The sequence below is a fragment of the Camelus bactrianus genome, chromosome 7 (genome assembly GCF_048773025.1).
Source record: "Camelus bactrianus isolate YW-2024 breed Bactrian camel chromosome 7, ASM4877302v1, whole genome shotgun sequence".
In the NCBI taxonomy this organism is placed as follows: domain Eukaryota; kingdom Metazoa; phylum Chordata; class Mammalia; order Artiodactyla; family Camelidae; genus Camelus; species Camelus bactrianus.
In genome coordinates, this window is record NC_133545.1 from 73,483,176 (window position 1) to 73,496,035 (window position 12,860).

At 37.4% G+C, this 12,860-nt stretch overlaps 1 protein-coding gene across 7 annotated transcripts in view; it reads left to right on the top strand.

The window, feature by feature from the left end:
- MAGI2 (membrane associated guanylate kinase, WW and PDZ domain containing 2) overlaps positions 1-12,860 on the top strand; it is a 1,118,509-nt gene that overhangs the window by 824,609 nt on the left and 281,040 nt on the right. For all 7 annotated transcript variants that reach the window (XM_074367572.1, XM_074367574.1, XM_074367573.1 and 4 more), the window contains one exon: positions 316-373. In XM_074367572.1, the coding sequence (XP_074223673.1) occupies positions 316-373 (58 nt within the window). The remainder of the gene's footprint in view (positions 1-315; positions 374-12,860) is intronic.

The window sequence follows — 12,860 nt, forward strand, 5'->3', positions numbered from 1 at the left end:
AATGTGCCTTCTGTGTTGCCTTGATTGGTGGTAACGCAAAGATGTTCACTCTACTGCTTGGCGTAGGATAAACAGCTAGACCCAGTAGTATACCTGCAGAGAGGAGAGCTCTGTGTTTTAAGTGTCGGTTTTCAAGTCAGTGTTTCTTATAGTTCCTACAACATGCGTCTGAAATTTGGTGCTGACTCTGAATGCTTTATGCCACTTTGGTAGACTATTTCTGCAATTCACGAACAATTAAATTATATTACTTTTTATTAGAAATAGTGATATCTGTTACTTACTTACTGAGAGAAATAACTCTTTCTTTTTCAGAGCTTCCATATGGCTGGGAAAAAATCGATGATCCCATATATGGCACTTATTATGTTGAGTAAGTCTCTAAGTTTGATATTAACTTGTTATTAATGGGTTGTGAAATTGTGTTAGTATTTCATTTATTGAGCATGTGTGGCTAACAGCTCCTTTATTCCCCTTTCATCTTACTTTGAAGTACCTACAAAGACTCTAGCAGCATTAACTAGCTGTGTCTTGCCTTTCCAGCTGGCTAATTTGTCTTTCCTTTCCTTTGACTTATGACTCTAAAACACCAATTGGAAAAGTGTGTTTCACACTGTCCTCTAAATGAGTGATAATTAAAGATATCAAAGTAAATGCCCTTCATTTTGCAATCAAAATGTTGGGAGCTGACCAGTTGTGTGAAAGAGATGTTCTATTAAACCAGATTTTGAAGTCAATTAAATGAAACAACCATACTCTCCAGTTGAGGAATGAAATAAAATTCAGATTTTTTCTTTGTCTTTTAAGGCTCCATTTTAAATCAAGTGTTTTTTCTGTAGATTGAACATTTATGTTATCTATTGGAGATTGCATGGCCTTAATGTATCTTAGCGTAATATGTTACCCCTCCTCACAGCCTTTTATTCAGAATAAAGACCCTATTAGGGATTCAGTTATATACACATTTTTTCATAGGAAAATCAAGTAATAGTTATAATTTTCAGAAGTTAAATATGTGACTTACTTTTCCAGAGCCTCCTCTTCTGATAGAAAATTTTTTAGTTTTTATCTGTTGTGTCATGTTGTCAATGTTACTCGGTGAATAACAAAACCTACTTACCTAAGAATTCAGAAGTTGAAAAACTATAGATGTTCACATTATTCATGAAAATCTAACTCTGTTTTCTCCAATCATATTCTTTTTAGCAATAATAGTCTAGATGATAAAGGATTACAGACCGATGGCATCATTGCTAAATTGTTTTTGCAGCAATATTCAGACAGTTACTGAGCATTTACTAAGTGTTGAGCCCTTTTCTGTGCTGGGGAGGTACAGATGAGTATGACCCCTGTGCTCCCTGCCCTGGAGCAGCTCCCTCATGAGCACTTAATACTTTGATCCACCATCTTCATCTGGAAAAGCCCCAATTTTAGCACCATAGTCAGTCATTTCCAGTAAAGGTGAATTCACTTCATTTGTCAAATGTAGTTTTCCAACATGGTGTCTAGTGCTCTAATGTCATGTGGATGCTTAGTAGATGCAAAAAGTAAAATAAATACATGGAGATATCAGTAACTGTAAAAATAAGGGGAAATCACTTATAAACAGTTGTAAGACTCCAAATCCCACTATATTGCTGATCAATTAAAATATACATGTATTTTAATAATAACGTAGCTGCAGCTCCTGGTTAAATTAATCAACATCAAAGGTTTCCATTAAATGCTAGCTTGTCTTTTAATTTGTTGAATCAAATCAAATTGTCCCTTGCCTAAACGTATTACATCTGAAATCCAAGGTCGTTCCATGTAAGCAAAGAGAGCAGAGGTATGTAACATATAGATTTCATCTTTAATACACTTCCTTGCAGAATTTATTAAATAAGAACCTTTTCCTGAGTCCAGATATTGACAGTTCCATAAAGAGCCAGATAACAAGTATTTTAGGGGACCAAATGGCCTTTGTCACAACTACTCAACTCTGCTGTTGTAGCTTGAAAGCAACTATAGGTGACATTTAAATGAATGGGGTGTAGCTATGTTTCAATAAAATTTTATTTACAAAAAAAAGGCAGCTGGCCAAATTTAGCCTGCAGGGCATGGTATGCTGACCCTTGTCCTATTCTAAATCTTCACATTTTTCTTCCATGTTCTCAACTCCTTTCATGCTGACTTCCAATGAGGGAAATAGTATTTAACTCAAACCTTCCTTTTCTACCTGTCTGTTGTAGAGGTGAGAGACCCATGTGTCAGAAAGCAATGCTTCCTTTACTTCTTGATCATAGAAGTGTGTGTTCTCCAAGTAAAGATCTGCAGCTGGTAGACCCCTTGTAGTTAATGACTGAATTGGACATTAGCTATAAACCTAAAAGAAAATTGTCCTCATTATCATTATACTTCAGATGGTTTACCTTGTATTTGGTTTTGCTTGAATTGCATTTCTTTCTACATTTCTCCACTGTATTTTTCATGTATCATCACCATAGTCAGTAAATTATTCATAATTTAGTCTGTCATGTCTTACATAATCAGATCAGACTAACATATTTAATGGTTTTAGATTTCAAGTGATTGTGAGGTCTTAGATACAGGTCATAGTGAGTCAAGTAGTTCAGCTTCCTTCAAGTTGCATCCAGCTCCTTGTCATGGCTTTTTCCCCATGACATGATTCCATAAGATACATCAGTACCAATAATTAGGTGTGCAGGTGTATCAGATCAATCAAAAAAACTGAGACAGATAGTTCAAGTCTCAAGATAATTTTAAGTAGAACTATATGCCAATATTTCTTAGAAATGTCCTTTGTAAAAAAAAATCATCAAAATAATTAAAATACCTCAATTTGTTCTATATAATGTAAACATTACTTGAAATAAGCGATATCTTCCATCACAACAAAGACAACTTGTCCCCTTTTCACTGGGGTACACCTATTTATACAGTTTGTTTTAACTGTTCAAAAAATTGAAATTCATCTCCATCACCCTATGATTTTCACAAGGTATCTATTGGTTCTGAATAGTAGTCTTGTTTGTGGAATTTATACAAATACATATATGAACATAGTGGTTATTTATCACTTTCAGTTCATAGAGTATTTTTGTTGGAAGAAGGTCACCTAATTTCTTATAGTTAATTATAAGAAAAAAACAGTAAGACTCGTTTAAGTTACTACATCAAGTTTCCATTATAGATAGCATAAATATAAAAGTAAAAGATGCCTAGATTAAGATACTTTATCATTACAGTGATAACAAGGAGTCACATTTTTTTAGTTTGTAATATTAACATTCAGTTAACATAACAAAGCAAGGCAGTCTTTACTGTAAATCTGTCGTCAAGGAAATGTCAATTCACTAATCCTACCAATGATGATGGATTCTCTGAAGAGCTATCATTTTTGGTGTTTAATTACACACCCAATTACACAATTAGAGGTACTAGTCACAAAATATAAAAAAAAATTCCACTTTCCCACCCAGTGGGGAAAAAAACCTGTGCAGGGCAACTAGGAGTCTAACCTAGCAGTCAGTTGCTCTTCAAAAAGACCAACAACTGGGAGCAGAAATTGTGGAGTGGGCTCTGTCATCAGCAGGGCATGTGAGATTGAAATCAGCCTTGTGCCTCTGGCACAGTTGCACAAACATTCATTTTCCTGCCAGCCACAGACAAGCAGATAGGATTCCAGCAATCAATAGCAAAAAAGTGTTTATACAACTTGAAACCAAAAAACCTGGATTGAATAGTTTTTGACCACTGCTGCTGACTTTACCTTACTGTGCCATAATTCTGTACTGTGCAAATTCAATTTTAACATTATAGGTTTAATATATCCAACTCAGAAAAATTATCATCATCATCGTTGTCATATCATTAAAATAGAGAACATTTATTGAGTGCTTAGTATGAAATGGGTTTTAACGCATTTATAATCCTCTCTATAGTATAATGCAGTAAATTATCTTAAATTTATAGATGGGAAAACTCTGGCTGAAGAAGTTAAGTAACTTACCCAGTATCACATATTACTGAGAGGAATGGACACTAGGACTCCAAGCTCTTGCTCAAAATGCATCCCATTAATGTAGCATTCATAATCTGTGATGGTCCAAACAAGCTTCTGGAACTCATCGCTGGAGAAGAACAAGGGGTCCCCAGAGAACATCTCCTCCCTGGCTCCCCTCTGAAACAATATCACAGGAGGGTACCCAACAATAGGAAGTCATGCTGCATAAGCCCCATCAGACTGGCTTCTAACTCAGGCATTCTGAGCCACCAGCTCCATTACCCATGACTTGAGAGAGGCCCTGGACACCATGGCACCCCAGGAGCAAGACTCCCATGTCCTGAAAGAAGAAGAGTCCCTGTTGTGTGGACCTCGATGTAGGGATGTTGGCCCTAGTTCAGAGCTACAGAGGCAGCCACGCAGCTCTGTATTTTAAAGAACAGTGAGCCCTACTCAACATCTTTCCCTATTTCATCTGCAGACAGAACAGACCACAGTTCTACTCTATGTAGCCACAGAAAGAGGTTAGCCCAATTTCTCCTGACAGACACCAAATCCGTGATAGTGCAGCACTTAGCAATGTATTAAAAAGCCCTAAAGTTGCTAACTAGAAATTTAACTGTCACTAGTCATAAAAAAGGGAATATTTTTGATGAAAAAAGTACAAAATGTAGAGTTGAACAGCTGTGAGTTTTGTACAAATGTGGTTTTTTCTCCTCTTTTTTGAAATTATGTCTGCTGGGTACATTTTGGTTTCAATGGCAGTTACACAATTTGCTTAACTAGCTAGTCCAGAAGACACAATTTCCTGGAACAGCTTTCATGCAAAGCTGCCTTCTCTGGCACAGAGAAGCAAACCATAAAACTACAGTTAAAATGATAGTGGAGACTGACAGATGTGATTTTCATGTGAAGGTTTTACAAGTTTTCATGTGATGTCACACATCTGCTACTATGAAATGTTACTTGTGTGCAATTCCAGAAAGTATGAAAGATACTGCATAATATCTCCAACATAACATTAAATGTAAAAGGAAAATTGCATTCATTTCATGGTTAATGATGAGTATGCATCATGATGTAGCAAGTTGGAAAGTCATTAGAGAGGATTTTAGCTCAGTGTCATATCTTAAGAATGTTTTTCTCCTTCATGCCTTTGAGTAGTTTTCTAAATATCCCAAGAAAAAGCTTCGTAACTTTAGAATTTTTAAAAAGTCAGCATAAATGTAAAACATTTCCAATTAGAAATAAACATAAAAGAATATCCTTTTCAAATCTTGCTCATTCTTAAAGAATTTTTTTCCTGTACTAAAAGTTGATTTTTCAAACTTTCCATTTTTTTCTTCAGTCTTCAAAAACTAGCAAACTTTTCTTGGTGCTATTTAAACAGCTATTTAAGAAAGAAATCCTTTTTCCCAATGTACAAATTTATGTTAATAGGAGATGCTAAACTGAAGTGCATGGTTGGTGAAGTTGTTCAGTGACTTTCTAATCTAAGGTGAGCTCTGAATCTTGTCAATAGCACTTGATCATATCAGTTATTCTCATCTAGTGGCCAAGAGTATGGGCTGCAGCGTTTCATAGTACACCAGCCCTGCAGCTTCAAGCTGTGGGATATTGAGTAGACAGATTATGGAGGAGGAAGGGGAGGAGGATGAGGACAAGGACCAGAGAGAGAGGAGAGAGGGGAGTGGAGAGGAAGAACTTTTATTGTGCACTTAATGCATGCCAAGCAATATTTTAAGTGCTTTACATATCCTAATTCACTTAATCTCCACCAGAAAAACCTGAGGTCTGTGTTATTATCCCCATTTTATAGATAAGGAAACTGAGATACAGATATTTTTACAAGTACTAAATAACACAGCCAGAATTTGAATCTAGACAGTCTCATTCCACAGCTGGTGTTTAGCTCTCCACACAGGTAGGTAGGAAGCGCTCAGTTAACGCTGGTGATGTTTTATCCTGTGTATCCTAATGACATGGATAAGGACTCTCCTTTTGGCATTACTTGCTTTTCCAGTTCTTTCATGATTCAGTACACCCCCAAAAGTGAACAATTCTAAGGGAAATTATTTGATTTGTAAGAAACATATAACTTATCTCATGGTTAGAGTGTGCTGCATTGAATTTAAAAAATAGCATTTCTTATCATTCCATAATCCCTTTGAAAATGATGAAGCAAAGAGTAAGGAATTCAGGGTGTGATGTTTCCATGGCCTCCAGAGGGGTTGAGGTTTCAGGGTAACTCCCAAGGAACATATTTTTGTTGTAGTTTTCTGTAGTATGTTTAATCTTAGATAGCTGGGGATTTGTGATAATAATAATAATAAAGATAGTGTTGTTTAAGGCACTGTTTTAACTTTCAACTACTTTCACATCCATCGTCCCAGATGACGATTGCAGCATTTACAAATGAGGGAACCGAATCTCTGAGGAGTTAAATGAGTTCTCCACGGGCACACGGCTAGTAAGGTTGCAGCTGTAGATGCACGTACAGCTAAGAAAGACCTTTCAATAGAGTAGCTGTGTTTTTATATTAATACCATCTGCTTATAATTTATAAAAGATTTCTCATATTTGTTAAACAAGCATAAATCAGTTAACTTCACAGCTGAATGAAGTTCAGTAAGGATACTGAAATAAATACAGGGTCCTCCATCTCTAACCAAACTACAGTTGGCTCTTTTTTGCTGCCATTACACGTACATTTTTACCTCCTTCTGGGTGACCCAGGCCAATTCAATAGTTTGCGACATCACTCCTTTCAGCCTGGAGAAGGCAAGCCCTCAGGCCTCATCGTGGGGCCTCCCCCAGCTCCGCGCACACGCTCTTTACGCTACGCTAGCATCTCTGACAGTTTGTAATTGGTGCTTCTTACTTGCCCGCTCTGTAATACTTTCATAGTATATCAGTTTCAACTGGCTATTGTTTACTTTCTTAATACTACAGTTCAACCACAGATCAATAGAAAAACTCATGGCTTCCTTTTACTCTTTTTGAGGACCCCTCGAATATTTTTTAACTATGATCCTTTTAAATCGAAATGATGTCTCGTGTCCAGTCTCCCTTCTCAGCACTGCCATCCGGTCAAGATCGGGATACGTGCCCCTCATCAGCCCCTTATGTGAGGTTAGAGATAATTTTTCATGCTGTGAGATACTTCACCCTTGCTGATTCATTTTAATATGATCAACATTTATTCTGTATTCTACTTACCTTTCCTTCCCCCTAATGTCTTTTCAACTGAAGGAAAAAGAACTCTACTCTCTAGTTAAATTCCCTTTTATTAGCAACTGTTTGGGCTCAAAAACTACCTTATTTAGCAAATGTTCTGGTTCCAAATAAAGAATGCTTTAGGCACCCAGAAGTTTGATTAGGTTTAATTGCAGGTGGACTTTTATAAATAGAAATGAATTATTTGCTTTGACATCAGAGTTATATATATACATGTGTTTTAATTTTTAGAATTCTAATAAATCATTTTTGTCTAGAAGTCAGTAATAAAACACAAAAGAATTATTACTCTAGCATCAACTTTTCTTTGAGAATATGTTTGTGAAAAGAGGTGAATGTGATGTAAACATGAGTTTTTTTTGGTTTTGGTTTGTTGGTCTTAAAACATTTTTTATGAATCTAAAATCAGGCTCTCGTTTAGGCGTTTCTGGAGAGGTTCCGTGCAGGCAGACAGCTCAGGAGCACACCGGGGAGCACCCAGCCAGGGAACTCGGTGATAGAGGCAGCAGTGGGAGGGGCTCGGTCCCTGAGCCCTCATCGTCCCAGGGAGGCAGGGCAGAAATGGTCAGAACTGGAAACACCACACTGTGTGCTCCCAAGGAAGGACCATGCGCTCTCCTCCCACTCCATCTTTTTTTATAGGACCGTGTGAACTTGATAGTGACCACATGAAGGCAGAGAGGACGGTCTGCACTTGGGTCAGTGTTGCTCAAGGGAGTTGCAGATAACCTTTTGAGCTGGATATGAGCTGCTGGATGTGGGGAGTGTCATTTCTGCACCGAGAGGACTTAGGATGCTGTGGAAAGTGCTGTCCTTCCTGCTGGAGGAAGGGGACCACCTTTTCTATGTAGCTCATTGCTCTACAACCGAGAGAGCTGCCACCATCTTTCAGTGAATAATTCTTTTTGCCTCTTGCCAAGGCAACATTATAATAACAAGCAGATAGTTGTCGTCTTTCTATAATTTATGAAAATACTTAGCTTATATAGTTTATTAATTTTCTCTCTGGATTAAACATGTTTGGTTTGTGGCCCATGAACTGCAAATTGTCTCATGTTACCGATCGGTATCATCACATACTTTGGAGTCATATCTTAGACTGAGACTAAGTTCTGATGTTAACACATGAAGTGGAAAATTGCATAGAGTCAAAATTATCCTAAAAATCCCCCAGGATCATGTCGTGTTGGAGAATATCGTGCTGAAACAACACAGCCAGTTTTCTTCCTTTGGTGTTGGAAAAGAATTCTTTCTGGAATTAAAGTGGTTGGCTGGCATTTAGGTCTTTTAGAGCTTTAATAGGTACAAAACTAGAATCGCATTTAGCTCAGAGAGATGCTAATACTGTCAGAGGGATGAGGGAATTTAGTCAAACTGAGGAAGCAGCAGCCTGATGTCATTCTTTGGGCACATTATTATGAATAAAACAGAAGACGGTCACCCTTGATAGGTAAATGTAATGCCCTCCTGCCCCCACATGAGAACTATAATTTCATCTCTTTTTTTAATATGCAAATAATGTTTTTCAAAATTCCTTTTGTGTCACAGACCATAGTATTACTAATAGTTCTTCCCTTTTTTGCATCCATGATTTTGAATTTACAGGCTAGTACAAAATTACACTCAGCCTCCCTGGCTTTTATCTGTTAAATGAGTGGTTTGGATTAGGTGATTGCTAAGGTCTCTTCTAGTTCCAGGAATATCTACTGCACCTTGTGGTAAGAAGGATAAATTTGGCCATTTTCCTGTGTTAAGCCTCATTATTTTCTCTTTATGCCTGTTGATCAAAGAATACTTAAAATTTAAAAGCATTTTATTTCCTTTTCTGCTTGTTATTTGACTAGACAATAACATATATTATCATTCTTTTATTTTATTTTAATTATTTTATTCTCATCATGTGAGTGTTATAGAAAGAAGGCTTCCCAGAAGGGTGGATTATTGTAATAGAATCTCCTTACAAAGCTGTGATAAAAAATAGACATGTATTTTATATCTACAGACATGAGACTGATGTTAAGATTATCATTAAATAAAAAGAAAAAAAAAGATAAGTTTATAGACAAAAAGATAAGAACTATATTTTTCTCAGTGCTGTCAAAGCTGAATAAATTTGAAAGGGATATTGTTTTCCTTTTTTTATGGTACAAAGTAGCATTGTTACACATTATTCATTACTAGTGTTTAACAGATGACTTTCTATTTAACCACATGAAATTATGTTACAATTGACTCAGGTAATTGTATAATAAAAATGGATGGGTCACAAAATTTTTATTATCAAATTTCGTATGTTCAATGTAGCTAAATAAGATGCATTTTTAAATTGTCCAGGAAAAAAAAAACAATTCTGTTCTGTGGCTGAGAAGGTTAACTGAATCTACTACAGGTAAAAGGAGACTATTTGCTGTAATAAGCCAATTAAATTAATTCTGCATTAGTTTAGTCTAGAAGAAACTCACCATTGGGTGTGTAATTTCTGAAAGCTTATTAAGCACCGTTTATCGAGTCTGTCATAATGTAAAGAGCTTAGTTCAGATTATCATTAAGCACAACACTCTTATATGGAGGCTGATAAAGTCTCCTCATTCTACTCTTACTTCACTCTCTCCGGTTTTAATTGGGCACCCAAAAAATGAATATACTTTCAGATAGATAAAATGATAGAAATGATTGTCTTTTTTTATGCAATATTACTTAGTAATTTAGTTAGGGGTATTGACTTAATATGTAAATGTTTAGTAACTATCACTCAACCCAGAAAAGTCATGTTAATAGCTACCAGCTACTAAGCACGTGGTATATATTAGGCATTTTGAATAACTCATTTAATCATTACCACAATGCTTTTTGTTAGGTGCTATTATTCCAGTTTTACAGACAGAGAACCTTAAAGAAGACAGGCCATCAAGCTTGTAGGTGGTAGAACAGGGTTGCAGCCCAGGACAGGAACTGAGAGACCTCATGCTGTCCATACTTAAGTCACGCTTGACTCCCGTACTCTGAATACAACAGAATAATATTTAAATTAACTTATATCTAGGCAGCGCCTCATTTTTAAACACTTTCATATACTTTATCTGTGTGCTCTTCAGAACAGACCTGTGAGTTGAACAGGATATTTACAGACGAGGCCCTTGCAGTTCAGAGATATTAGGGGAACTTCACAAAGGCAGTGAGAGGTGGACTTCATCTTCCAATGTGGCTTCAATGTCAAATGCTGGTTCGATCTCAAAAATAAGAGAGAATGATAACTGAGACTCATTGTAAGTGAGTCTTTTTGGTGAAGCCCAAGAAGTACACGTGAGAATGAGGAAACCTGAGTGCAGGTGGCCCCCTCACCTGTTACTGCTCATGGCCTAATCCACCACTTGTGGGTAACTCTTAGGTGAGCATCGGGGGAGAGCTCTTACCAGCACTCACGGTTCCACCGTGTTACCATGTAAGGAATTTCTTGTTGAGTGAGTGCCGTGTTTTCCTTTCTTATTGTATCACTGGACCTCAGCAGGACCAAATATATCCTTTTCAAAGCCCGAGACAAGACGTACATAGCTGTGTGATTACTGACTACTCCCGTTCTCACTCACATACAGCTCTAACCTTATGCACAGATAGTAGTGCAGAATCTTCCTATCATCATTGTTGTAATCGTCAGAGACAATGGCCCATGTTCAATTTCCAGAGTTGGGTAAGGGCAAAGTTCAAGAAGAGTAAAATCAGGATTAGCCCCTAAGGGAGACAGAAAGGTAACCCTTGGAAGAGACTCTTCTGGTTTGAAAGCCATGTCACCCAAAGCCGGGTCTTTGTATTCTTATTACCATTTTGTTTCTCAGTTTTTAGTATGCAAAAGTATGTCATAATTTTAGGCATAGTGTGCTAATTATATAAAACTCTGCAACAATAGTTATCCCTAATGGTTACCTATTAAAGACAACAGTGAATTGTTGACAACAATTACTGACACGTTTCTTTGCTCTGGGTTCTGCCAAAGCTTTATTCTCTCTTCCCACTACTTTTTTTCCAAGCCTCTTATCTTCCTGGGGTCCTTATCTTCTCAGAATGATAGGCTCCCACCCACCCACACAGGCCCCATGGCCAACTTTTCAGTGGCAAGATCCTGAAAGGTTCTATGCAGATTCTAGGTATCCAGGGAAAAGATCCTTTTCTCTCTGAGATTCATAAAAAGTGTGTTTTAATTTTGTTTGGTTTTCTAATTCTTCCTGAACCACTTCCTAGCATATAAAAGGAATAGCTGTGTAGTTGACTTTCGCCTGGTCTGGGCAGTGAGAAAGACCCAGTAGTCAAGAATAATATTCTTTAATCTTTTTCTCACTTTGAACATTGGACTTGGGTACCTGGAGAGTTTTGCTATTACATGGATTTGGAATTATCTTCATGTCCTGTTGATTTTCAAAATCGTCCCACAGTCTTGCTCCCAGTCTTGTCCATCTCCCCTGGTTGGCACTCTTTTCCTGACTCCCACCTTCTTGGATACTCTGAGGCATGAGTGATGTTGCTTTCATGATTTTTCACTGTTCTGTGTGTCCTTGGTAATTCTCTGACTCTCCCTTGAAGTCAGGACCACAGTAATCCATGACTGTGTGTGTCTAACATTCTATATGTGTGCCATGTATGCACAGGTGTACAATACTTAATCATACTTGGACATATTTTTTGGAATTCACAGGACTTAGGCTAAAATGTGACTACACATTTTAGCAACTCATAAATAAGTTATTAATAAATAGCAATCCAGTTCAGAGTATATAACAGGTCAGACTTTTGTCACCCCTCCCTGCACACTGTCATACCCAGTCCCCTGGATGATGTGATTCTGCATTGTCACGGAGCATCTTACCCTCACATTACCAAGTAAGAATAATAACCAGTACATTGGAGGGAGCCAGTAAATGATGCTGAAATAATTGAGAATTCTAGGGAGCACCACAGCTTTTCCTATGTGGTTAATATGGTGAAACTCATTTTATAATCCCTCCAAGTTCAGGAATGAGGCACATCCTCCTGGATGAAGACTTTCAAGGCTATGGACTTTCAAGGCTATTAGACCAAAGCCACAATAGAAGTAGGGAGACTCTGAAACAAAACAAAACTTCATACCATAACTTGGAAGCACCTTTCCCATCTCATAGCTCATTCTCTCCCCCGACCTCTGTTCCCACACCACCACCCCACATGTGTGTATTCACTAGCCCTATACTCTGGCTAAGCAGAATGGAATATTTCTGAACATCTTTCTGTATCCACTATTCTCTCCCTAACATGCCCCTCTTCTCCATCTGGCAAAATACATCTATCCTTCTAGAACCTGCTGGAGTCTCACTTCCTTTGTGAAGCTTCCCCCAAACCATCAGACTAAGTTCTCTTTTCTTCCTTTGAGTCCCCACTTTGTGCATACAAATCTTCTGGCCACTTTCTAGTGTATAAAAGGAATAGCTGTGTATTTGATTTTTCCCTGGTCTGGGCAGTGAGATAGACCCAGTAGTCAAGAATAATATTTTTTTAATCTTTTATGTGTATCTTATGTATAAGGCGAGTTCATCACCTAGCCATTGCTGTTTGTGGCTAAGTGGCTACTGTGAGTGATCAATGCATCCCA